The sequence below is a fragment of the Gracilinanus agilis genome, chromosome 2 (genome assembly GCF_016433145.1).
Source record: "Gracilinanus agilis isolate LMUSP501 chromosome 2, AgileGrace, whole genome shotgun sequence".
Lineage (NCBI taxonomy): Eukaryota > Metazoa > Chordata > Mammalia > Didelphimorphia > Didelphidae > Gracilinanus > Gracilinanus agilis.
In genome coordinates this window covers 437200014-437212513 of record NC_058131.1, presented here as the reverse complement: position 1 = coordinate 437212513, position 12500 = coordinate 437200014, and the positions used below count along the sequence as shown (strand labels likewise).

Here is a 12500-nt window from a genome sequence, read left to right as displayed (position 1 = left end):
CAAAATCTACAGAGAAAAAAAGAAACCTCTAAGATAAGAAATTAGCTGATTTTGTGGTAGTTAATGCTCACCTTTTTACATCAAGAGCTCATATATAAATCTCAAAGACATAGCACTACCCAACACATGGATCTGATCATTTAGACCAGTGATGGGCAAACTTTTTAAAGAGGGGGACAAAGGAAAGGAAATGCTCATCTGTCGGTCTGTTTCTAAGGCAACTCCTTTGAAGTTTCATTGTATTGTATCCTACTCATTGTATTCCTCAGATTAGGAATAATGTGGCTGGGCAGTGCATAGAACATTTCAGGGCGCTGCATCTGGCCTGCAGCCCATAGTTTGCCCATTGGGACACTCCAGAATTCAGTTGCTTCTTCAAGAAGCTGTTTCATTTTTATTTTGTCTTTGTTTCTTTTTTAATCTTTCTTCCATCCTTCAGTCCTCTCTAAATCAGGTTTCTTGAATAACTGGGGTCAGGGCTGATAAGTACAGACCATATTGAAGTCACTCTAAAACAGTGGCAATTAAGTTCAAAAGGAAATGAATTGAAAGGCCATATAATGACTTAGTTACATTTTGATCTGGTTCAGGCCACACTCAGGAGTTCTGCAGGACTACAAGTTTGACCTCTACTCTAGATATATGCACCAAATGATCTCATTCCATCCTGTCTTCTATAGCAGATTGATTCCTTTATCATCTTTTTCTCACTTAATCTTAAATCTCTCACTATCAGCTATTTCTCTATTACCTACAAACATGCTGATGTTTCCTCTATTCTCAAAAAAACCTCAGTTGATCCACTCATCCCTGCTTATAACTGTTTTATATCTCTCCTTTTTTCTCTTAATGGTTAAATTACTAGAAAAAACGACTTAGATTAGGTGCCTCCAATTCCTCTCTTTTACTCTAACTCTTTTCAATCTGGCTTCTGACCTCATCATTCAACCAAAACTGCTGTTGGACTTATTCTTTGGCCCTGAGGAGGATTCCTCGGTGAGCAAAACGAAAAGGGTGGAATGTTGTAGTTGAGAAGCAGAGACCCTTAACTAACAGCCTAACAGCATCCTGTAGAGCATGGGGGTTTACAACATCCATAAATTAGCATATCCTGTTGAGTAGGGGAGTTTTACAACAGCATGCTCTGCCCAGTGGGTCACCCTTCCTCCCTAGATAAGACAGCTTTGAAGATTTAGAATTATATCCTGTGGCGCCTAGACACATTCTTACTCTCACTGCCTAACTGTTAAGTAGACCCTAGCCCTATAGGCGCCAAACCCTAGCCCTCGAAACATATATATATATATTCCCCCTTTTAAATGCATCACTTGGAATTCTCTTGCTGAGTTCCCCCAGCCCGCACTGGCAATAAAGCTTTCTCCTGCTCGATTGCATTGTCTCGCGTGTTCCTCCGGTGGCCACCCATTTGAACCCTAACCAAAGTTATCAATGATCTTTTAAATGCCAAATATAATGGCCATTTCTCAATGCTCATCCTTCTTGACCTCTCTGCAGCCTTCTCTACACTGCCAATCACTCACCTCAATATTCTCTCTCTCTCCAGGTTTTTGGGATACCATTCTCTCCTGGTTCTCTTCCTACCTAACTGCTCCTTTTCAGTTAACTCTGGGGGATCTTTATCAGGTTATATCCCATAAGTGTTCCATAAGGGCTCTGTCCTAGACCCTCTTCTACCTTTGCACTATTTCACTGGGTGATATCATCAGATCTCATGAACTGAATGATCATCTCTATCCTGATGATTCTCAAATCAACTTAACTAACTACATTGCTGACCTCTAGTCCCTCATTTCCAAATGCTTAGCTCTGACTAGTTGTCCAGTATATATTTTAAACTCAACATGTCCAATTTAAAGGACAATATTTTAGCTAATCCAGAAAAGCAGAATACTGAGTCAATTCTTTAACATTATCATGTCAGACCTGAAAGAGCCCTTAGTAATCATTTACACATTTAATAAGTTAAACTAGCTCCAAATCAGTAGAATAGTGATGATCAGAGTTCAGATATATGCCCCCACTCCTAGATAAAATAATTTGTTGACTCTGCCTGACCTAAAAGGCAAGGATTATTAAAAAAAAAGAAAGAAAGCCAAAGTTCTATCACTAAAGTACTCCTAAAACAACTGGAAAACTGCCTTTCCATCTGACAAGAGAAATGTGGTCTAGATATACAGAATAAGACATGGGCTTTTGGACATAGATAATGTGTGGATTTTTTTTAATATGATTCAAAGTATGAGAGGATTTTTTTTAATTAGGGGAAATTGGGAGAGCAATGCCAGTTATAAAAAAAGGAAGAGAATAGAGATTCATTGAAGTATTTTTTAAATAACAATACAAAAAAGTTCAAAGGAATACAAAAAAACTTTAAAACTGAACTGAATTTTCAGTCTTTAAAAACTTATGATATTTAGTTTTATGCAATTCTCTTTTTAGGTTCTTTGAATATATAAATACTCGGGTTTATTAGTGTTTGTGTTAATGAAAATATAAGGAGTGATTTAAGCCAACAAATTAGCATGTGTCAAAACAGAAGTATATATTAATATCAAATTCATGATTTTGCTAATGACTCTTCCTCGCTATTGCATGAATTTCCATCCAGAAGACTTAATATGGATGTCTTAAAAGAGCTCTTGTTCATATGCAAAGAAGAAACTAATGACTTCACTGTAGGTCAAGTATGTGCTTTGAAGTATTTTTCCTATTAGAGAGGTACATTTGCCCTGTTCAACTGATAATACAATATGGATTCCAAACGAATGAATTTGTTGGAGAGCTAAATTATACTGACTGTGACCACATAACAGAACTAATAATTAAAGGCTGAGCTTGCCAGGTAGGCTGAAATGTTAAGTGTTCCAACCAGCAGAGAACATTAAATAGCAGCACAAACCCCTGCTTCTCTATCTTGATAAAAAGAAAAGTCAGTTTGAACTAATTTACATATAGGAAAAAATTAAGATAAATTACACACACAACAAACCTTTAACAAAAATCATCTCCCTAAGGACAGAATAGGTCCTTTCAACAGCATGGTCATTCTTTAAAAAAAAAAAAAAAAGCACATAAAAGAAGATGAATATACCTTTGCAGGGTGAATTAGAGGAAAGTAATAAGCATTTATTAAATACCTACTATGGGCCAAACACTGTGCTAAATGCTTTACAAGTAGAGGTTAAATGATTTGCCCAGGGTAACACAGCTAATCTGAAACTGGATTTTAATTCAAGTCTTCCTGATTCAAAGCCTAGTGCTCTGTTTACTGTGCCATCTAGTTATCTCACACTCAATAGATTCATAAAGTTGACCAAAAAAGGAGGAAAGAGACAAATGCTGGAGGGTATGAGAAAATTGGCACATTAAAACTGTGTGGTAAAACTATGAATTGGTCCAGCCATTCTGGCAAGCAATTTAGAATTATGTACAAAAAGTCTTTGACCCAGTAAGGCCACTATTAGATAGATATAAACTCCAAAGAGATCAGAGAAAGAAGAAAAGGACCCATACTTACAAAAATATTTATAACAACTCTTTTTTTGTGGTAGCAAAGAATTAGAAACTGAGAGAGCACTCATCAATCACTTATGGTAGAAAAATAAAAATCTGGGAAGAGTTGTATAAACTCATGCAGAGTAAAATGAAAAGAATCAGAACAACTTTTACAATAACAATGATATTCTAAAGAGAAAGAATTTGAAACTTAGGAATTCTGATCAACACAATAACCAACCATAATTTCAGAGTAACCATGATAAAACATGACATAGACATAATTTTTTTAGAAATGGGCAATTCTGGAATTTATTTTGTTTGATCATACATGTTTGTAATAGGGGTTATATTTTTATTGATTTCTCAGTGGAGGAGGAGGAAAAATGGAAGGGAGAAAGGGCAGATATTCATAAAATTAATTTAAAATTTAAATTAAAAAAAGAAAGTATCTCATTTATCATGAGCTCTTAGACCACACTTATACTTGGAGATGGAGCACAAAATTATATAATTTTAGGAAACTCAAGGATTCACTAGTCCAACAATACCTTTCCTTCCACATACATAGTAAGTCACTTGCCCAAGGAAACACAGATAATTAAACTGGGAATTAGACTAAGCCTTCCTGTCTTTGATGATTCCTTAAGTTTAATTATAAAAGAGCAGATTTAATTTAAAGCAAACTCTATATTATAAAAAATAAATTTATTCTTGTATGTAAATCTCAATTAACAAATCTAAACAAATGCAAATGAGGCAAATCTCCTGTCAGTGAAGCAGCTAGTCAGTTCCAAAAGAAAAGGCCAAATATCTGTGAGTGCTAAGGATGTATATATACTTCTAAAATAAGATTCTAGAGTGCGGAAGAACTGAGTTTGGAGCACTCTCTCAAACTCATGAATCTAACCAAGCAACAAAAACAAAAACATAAATTCATGCAATACCTTTTTCCCATGCTGCTGCTGACAGGGTCTGCTAGAGTTCTACTTGCAGGACATTTTCTGCGTGCCAACTTCTTGGTGCTGCTGTTATCATTAGGCTGCTCATTCTCCCTCTTAGGGGTCATACTTCCTTTGCTGTTTAAGTCCCTTAGTACATTGTAATTAATTTTACTTGAAATTTTCTTTTGTTCCAACATCTTTTCAATGGCTTCTCCTGCAGTACTGGCCTGAATTGGTTCCCGTTTTTTGGAAGACTTCTTGGGCTTAATTGAAACATAAAAACAACAGTTTGGACAAGATATAAACAACTATAAATATAAATAACAATTAAGAGTTAAACCGATGACTCATAATTAGGCAACTTTTCAACAGATCCCTAATGAATAAAGTACCTGGTTATTATACAAAGTACGGAGGTTCCAACTGTAGATTACAGGTCTGGAGACTCAAACTACTAGAAAATTATAGGTAATCCAATCATTGATAATTCTCACAATTATCCCGGCCAAAGGTAAATTAAACAGTTACGTTCTATTACGTTCTACCCAAATTACCTCCAATCAAAATGAAAAAAGAAAAGCATACTCAAAATAAATAAATTTTGAAAAATTATTATGGAATTCATATGCTAAAATTAAATTTTCTAGTATAAATAGATGTAAATATATTTGCAATTTATTTTTATTAACATTTAAAGTTAAATTCATAAGAACAAATTTTAAAATAGATAAACCCCCCAGGAAAAATTATATTGTATCAGTAACTAAAACCACTAGTATTGTTGAAAACAAAAGGCTGTTCTGCTCCACTTATAACACTGCTTCAATTTGGTTGAATACTACCCTCACATCATATATTTTTAATAACTTTATTACTATACTCATGTATTTATCCCTACATAGATAGGAAAGAAAAAATCAGTATAGGAAGAAAAGGCTACATGCTAAAAATCAGTAGGCTTAGTGTGGGCCCGCAAGGTTCCAGGTAAGAATGGCACAGATTCCAGACCCAAGAACTTGTCCACACATTCATTATGTCTGTGGTGAAGTGATCTGAACAGTGATCATCGGCATTTAACCTAGAGTGTATTAAAAATCTATTTTTCTAACCAACAGTTCTCCTAATGAAACTTCTTTGGCCATTCAACCTGCACATGGCATATGCATCCATAGCCTATTCCTTATCTGCAGTTGTTCTGCTATTAGTATCAATTGAGGAATTTTGCAAAACTTATTTCTTCAATAGATAGCATGCTGGGGACAATATAGCAGTTGGTTTCTCAACAATATAGCAGTTGGTTTCTCAATAACTGAGAAAAAACAAATATAAAGAAAATTTGCCCAAGGAACCAGATCTTCATACACACCTTCTAAGGACAAAGAAAAAGGGAACCAGTAAACCAGTCTAATTCAATTGTGCATAAAGGCCAAGAATAAAATGTTCCATATTTAATGAAATGCAATTTTCAAGATGAGTGGTAAAAGCAAGGAAATAAAAGAAAATCTTTCCTTAAAAAAAGAAAAATCACAAACTAAGATAACTGGTAAAGCCAGTCTCATATTGATTAATTAATCTATTATTTTTTACCACACCTCCCCACTGCCCTGCTGGACCATTTCACTTTGGTAGAGAGATTCTAAACAACCCTAAGAAAAATGTAGTCTTAGGCCAGTAAAGATCCTAATAGGCAGTCATAGGATTTGAAAGGATGTTGAGAAGCCAAGAAGCATAACCACTGCAACATATTCTTAAAAAACCATGATCTCCCTCTCCCAGCTTGGAGCTACAGAGGTTATTTAACAATATGGGTCAGTTGGGAGTACAAAATGCAAAGCCACATGCTACTAGAGCAGGGGTCGGCAACCTTTTTGGCTGTGAGAGACATAAACGCCACATTTTTTAAAATGTAATTTCGTGAGAGCTGTGCAGTGCTCACAGTGAGTGCTCCTGTAACACAGTGCCTGAAAAAAATTGACTTTATGGCTCCTGCAGAAAGAGCCATATCTGGTCCTCAAAAGAGCCAGATATGGCTCGAGAGCCATACGTTGCCGACCTCTGGACTAGACTATCCCTTTCTAAGTCATCACATTACCACTGGATGTTTTTCCTCTATTAATTTATTTCTCTTCCCTTCTGTCATGCTTATTTGCCTATTTTCTTCCTATCTCAAATTTCCTTTTTTTTTCCTTGTGCTTCTCTGTTAAGCTCATAATTTGTCAGAGAATAATTTTAAATCTCTTAAACATCTATTTACTTAAATTTAGTTAAGTGAATTAATATGAAGCCTAAATTCAAATTTATGTTTGATTCAAATTTAAATTTAGTTTAAATTCACTTAAAGTTAATTAAATTTTTAGTTAAATTCAGTATTTAAAATTCCTACCCTATGGTTTGGAATTTGTAAGGAAAATTTTCTATTTCATTATAGTATGTATTATGTCCTAAAATCACCAAGGATGGGTCAAATGCCTTTCATTTTTACATTCAAATAGAGAATATTAATGACATCAGTACCTAGAGTTCAAATTCTGTAAATACTAGAAATAACTAATACTTCCTCCCCTCCCCCAGATTGCTCACCAATTCCTACTCAAGAAATTCTGGAAAAGGATGCTCTGGGTAAAACATCTTTCAAATGGCAGGCACACTTCGAATAGTATTCTATTATGTATTTAACTTATGGGTCAGCTAGGTGACATAGTGGATAAAATGCCATGTCTGGAGTCAGGAAGACCTGAGTTCAAATTTGACTTCAGACACTTATTAGCTAGGCAAGGCTGCCAGCTTCTTTCTATATAAGATGAACTGGAAAAGGAAATGGCATATTATTCTAGTATCTTTGCCAAGAAAACCCAACAGGATCATGAAGAGTTGGACAGGACTGAAACAACTGAAAAACAACAAATTTTATTTTTGTTAAATGTCTGAAGGAGAAACAAACCTTTTAACACTGTGGCATTAAAATTCATATAAATCAGTGCTGTCTGTTGTAGCATATATGGATTGCCTTTTCTCTTGCTTAATTACCCACAAAATCATAGAAATCAGAGCAAGGAGAGAATTTAGAGGCCATCTAGTTTAATCTCTGCTCTAAGATGAGGATACTGAAACTTAGAGAGAAGAGATTTGCCCAAAATCATTCAGTTAGTTGAAGACCTCAAGTTCAACAAGTCTCTGGACTCTCAATTCAGAGCTCTTTCTGCCACAACAGAGTCCTTCTATGGAACTTTTTCTTTAGAATTAAACTAAATCAATATATTACATTTGGATTTTGTTTTTGTGTAATGAAAAACTTCATTTGAAAAATTTAAGCTAGCCCACATAAATGCGATTCAAAAAAGGTATTTTCTTTGGGGAAATCTGGAATACATAACATAGCCACTAAGCTGTGTGTTATTGTTATACTTTTTAATACCAGCGAATTACTGGAAGCATGGATTCTTTAATCAAATAACAAAATAACAAAGGATAAAAGACCCTTACAAGTTTAAAACTAATGCCAATGAAATTACAGAGAATTTTTTCCAGTAAATTTACTGAAAAACAGATGATCTTTTAAACAAATGAGAATGTTTTCTACCTTGTGTTCCTTATAAATGCCAAGTTCCTTCTCTTTTGCTATCCTTGCTTCTTTTTCTAAAAGATGAAAAAAGTAACCAATATGAATGACAGTATTAGACTATATATATATGTATTTTTTTTTAACCCTTACCTTCTGTCTTAGAATCAATACTGTGTACTGGTTTTAAGGCAGAAGAGCAGCAAGGGCTAGGCAATGGGGGTTAAGTGACTTGCCCAGGGTCACACAGCTAGGAAGTGTCTGAGGCCAGATTTGAACCTAGGACTTCCTGTCTCTGGGCTCGGCTTTCAATCCACTGAGCTGTCCCCATTTCATAGTATATTTGGCAAGGCAGAAACGGGGAAAAATGCTTACCTTTTTGTTCTTTTACGTAGTCAGCATGTTCTTTCATCCACAGTTCAGCTTTGATTTGTGCTTCATTTTCATTAAGAATATACTGAAGACAAAATAAAGTTGATTTCTTTTTAACTATTAACTTTTTAAAAGTAAATAGAATTTTAGCATATCTCAAAGCTATAAACACATACTTTAATATGTAAAGTCATTAAGGAATGAAATGGGACTGCAACAAAAGAGAAAAGTATATCTAGAGATGTGGACCAAATTTTCATGTTTGAGAACAAGAATTTGACAGTTCCATGTATATTCCTTCTAATACTAAATTACCATACATGCTATTTCTCCAAAATAAAGAGTAAACTGATCTAGGAACAAACTTGTGACTAATGGGACATAATGTAGAACTAACATAGCCCCAAGAAAACAGAGAATGTTAATAGACTAATGACCCCATATATATATATATATATATATATATAATATGAGAATGAAAAAACACACTGGATTTTTCATGGAAAACATCTAAGTATATTATGACGGTCAATTTAGGAACAAAATCATCTGCTACCTATACTTTCTATTTTTCTTTTTTTTAAATTATGCTTATAAGAATTTCTTTTGAGACCAAAATTAGAGGAAAAACAAATTATAGAGAAAAATTTCACTATGTTTATGTTTAATTGACAACACATAGGTTGATTTACTAAGTAGTTCATATTATCTTACAGGCTCAAATTTGGTTATGTCAAACATTACTTGGGAAATCAACTTGGAAACTTTTTTTAATAAGAGATGTTCTCTGAAGTCATATTTATAATGAGTTCTGACCCATTTGTTATTTTTTTAAAAAGTAAATTTTGTATTTGCTACTAATCTGACCTTTAAAAATATCTCATTCCTGCAATGATGTTATAATCTCCAACCCACAGTTCCTCATTTGTGAAATTAAACTTTCCAGAGTCCATTTTCCTAGGTAGTATGTTAGGAACTTTGGACAGGGCACAGAACTTTTTGGTCACCAAGCTAGTGCCACTTAACATGGATTGTTCTATCAAGGACTCAAAGAGTTAATAAGCCTACCTTGGCAATACTAGAGTTAATTTAAGGGGTAGTTCATATTGTCTTGTGTACTCAAATTTGGTCGTGTCAAACATTGCTTCAGCAATCAACAAGGTATATCAAGAAGAATAGTAGTATTTCTGACTCTTTGAAAGTACATGCCATCACAAATGACTATCATAACAGTAATCAGAGAAACTATATAACAGTACCTTCATGTTAACAAGATTCCTAGCAAAATGAACTGAATAAACAATGACAATTGATTCATGTTGATAAAAACTGATTGAACACATATTATGGACAGCATATACTATGTGCAAGGGTCTGTACTATGAAGTATTTTAAGAATTCAAAACCAAATTAAATATTAGAAAAGCAAAAAAAGTAAAAAACTATAACATACTATAACAAACTGTGGCTAGAATGACAATAACCTTACTGGCCAGTAGCCTTATTTAAAAACCAAGTGAATCCTCTGGACAAATTTACAAAAAGCATCATTTAGTTATAATAGCCCTGGCCTAAATTAACAAAACCAAAAATATCTGTGAAATATTTCACACATTATATACAGAAATGAATAAAAAGCACTTTCTCCTTAAAGGTAAAGTATAAGAATAGAATAAAAATAGCTTACCCGGTCGATTTCACTGTCATCAATTCCATTAAGATCTAATTCACCATCTCCTGAATTTTCATCTAAACAAAGGCAATAGCAACCAATCTCAATTAGGATTCATGATGTTTAAAAACAATGTCCCAATCACTTTAATTTGATATTACCTGAAGAATTGTAGGAATACTAAGTAATTAAATAAGTATTTTTTTAAAAATAGAGTACTTCCTGCTCATTGGCTATAGGAGGGAAGGAGTGGAGGGAAAGAACATGAATCATGTAACCATGGGAAAATATTCTAAATTAATTAATTAAGTAAAATTTTTAAAAAATGGAGTATTTCCTCCTTCAAAAATAACAAGCAATGATACCTCTGAATACCTTAAATTTTATATTTTTATATTTAAGATCATTATAAATATAATCACCCAAATAAGATCCAGCAGTACATATACCCAAGGAAGAGTGAGATAATTAAAGTAAATAAATCACCATAAACCACCAGCATTTCCATTTAAGTTCCAGCAGGAAAGAAAAAAAAAATAAATTCTGTTTAAAATAACTACAGACAGGATTCCAGGTTAAGATGGCGGCAGAGTAAGAAGCAGCTCTTAACCTCTCCTGACTGAAACACACAAAACTCCTCAAGGGGACATAAAAACAAGTCCAGACGAACGGAGGAACCCCACAACAGGGCACAGCGTGGAAGGTACGTGGAATCGAGACATTTCCAGGCTATAAAGGGCTCTCACTAAATTGCGGGCTGAGCAACCACCCCACCCCCATCCCCTCCACACACAAAATCTATAGCTCTGAAGCCAGCTAAAAAGAAATAGAGCAAGTTTGGGGCACCCATCGAGTCATTGGCAGCTCTGGGGCCTGTTCCTGAGAGCAGCAAGATTTAGGACCCCAATAAGCCAGAGAACGCAAGCGAAAACTGAGCGCGAGGGCAGAGAGTGGACGCCCAGCGCAGAGCGCACAGGCAATGGCGGAGGCGAGGGTGGAGGCAGACACAGCCAGGAACTAAAGCTCTGAAAACCTGAGTGGGGAACCAGTGCAGACCGGTATACAACTGTGGAAGCAGCGCCCTGAGACTTGTAAAGGAACCTCCTGCAGAGGATCAAGCAAGGGGGTCCACTAGGGGGCTTGACCTTGGAAAAAACCAGAACTCAGACCTCAGGTACCAATAGACCGCGGACAGACACTGAGCGCGAGGATAAACCTGAGAAGCTGCTGGGCTAATGATGGCTACCCAAGCTCAGGAAACTCAGAAGAGAAAGAATAACAACAAGAAAAAGAAGCCCTTAACACTCGACAACTTTTACACAGAGAAAATCCAGACAACCGAGCAAACAGAGGAGGAGAACAAACAAGCATCCGGACCCTCCTCAAATAAGGAAAACTCCTCACAAGCTATGGAAGAGTTCAAAACTGAGATTTTGAGGAAAATGGAAGAGATCTGGCAAGAAAATAACTGTTTAAAAGGTAAAATCTTGCAATTGAACACCAGAAATGACCAGATTGAAAAGGAATTCCAGAAGATTATGGCCGAAAACCGAAAGATTATAGCCGAAAATCAATCCCGAAAGGCTAGAATCGAGCAATTGGAAGCTAATGATCTCTCAAGACAACAAGAACAAATAAAACAAAGTCAAAAGACTGAAAAAATAGAAGGAAACATGAAATATCTCAATGAGAGAGTGACAGACCAAGAAAACCGGTCTAGAAGAGACAATTTGAGAATAATTGGTCTTCCAGAAAAACCAGAAATTAATAGAAACCTGGACTCTGTACTAAAAGAAATTATTCAGCAAAATTGCCCTGAAGTTCTACAACAAGAGGGCAATATAGACATCGAAAGGATTCATAGAACACCCACTACATTCGACCCAGAAAAGAAATCGGTTAGAAATATTATTGCCAAATTCAAAAGCTTTCAAGCAAAAGAAAAAATCTTACAAGAAGCCAGAAAGAGACAATTCAAATATCAAGGAGCACCAATAAGGATCACACAGGATCTGGCAGCCTCCACGCTAAAAGACCGTAAGGCTTGGAATACGATATTCAGAAAGGCAAGAGAGCTGGGCCTGCAACCACGGATCAACTACCCATCAAAATTGACTATATATTTCCAGGGGAAAGTATGGGCATTCAACAAAATTGAAGAATTCCAAGTATTTGCACAGAAAAGACCAGGGCTAAATGGAAAGTTTGACATCGAACCACAAAAATCGAGAGAAACCTGAAAAGGTAAATAAGATACAGAGGGGAAAGAAAGAAAACGTATAATTTTTAAATTTGCCTTTTTAAGGGCCTCAGTGAGATCTAATTATCTGTATTCCTATGTAGATAAATGTTATGTATAATTCTCTGTAGTGAACTCTATTCACTATTATAATATTCACTATTATAGTAATCAGAAGAATAATTCACAGGGTGAGGG

General features: G+C 35.1%; 1 protein-coding gene across 3 annotated transcripts in view; it reads right to left on the bottom strand.

Moving 5' to 3' along the window:
- The window catches only part of BRF1 (BRF1 RNA polymerase III transcription initiation factor subunit), a 195085-nt gene that overhangs the window by 43693 nt on the left and 138892 nt on the right, over positions 1-12500 (bottom strand). For all 3 annotated transcript variants that reach the window (XM_044664724.1, XM_044664725.1, XM_044664726.1), the window contains 4 exons: positions 10079-10140; positions 8395-8476; positions 8041-8096; positions 4464-4723 (listed from right to left, as the gene is read on the bottom strand). In XM_044664724.1, the coding sequence (XP_044520659.1) occupies positions 4464-4723; positions 8041-8096; positions 8395-8476; positions 10079-10140 (460 nt within the window). The remainder of the gene's footprint in view (positions 1-4463; positions 4724-8040; positions 8097-8394; positions 8477-10078; positions 10141-12500) is intronic.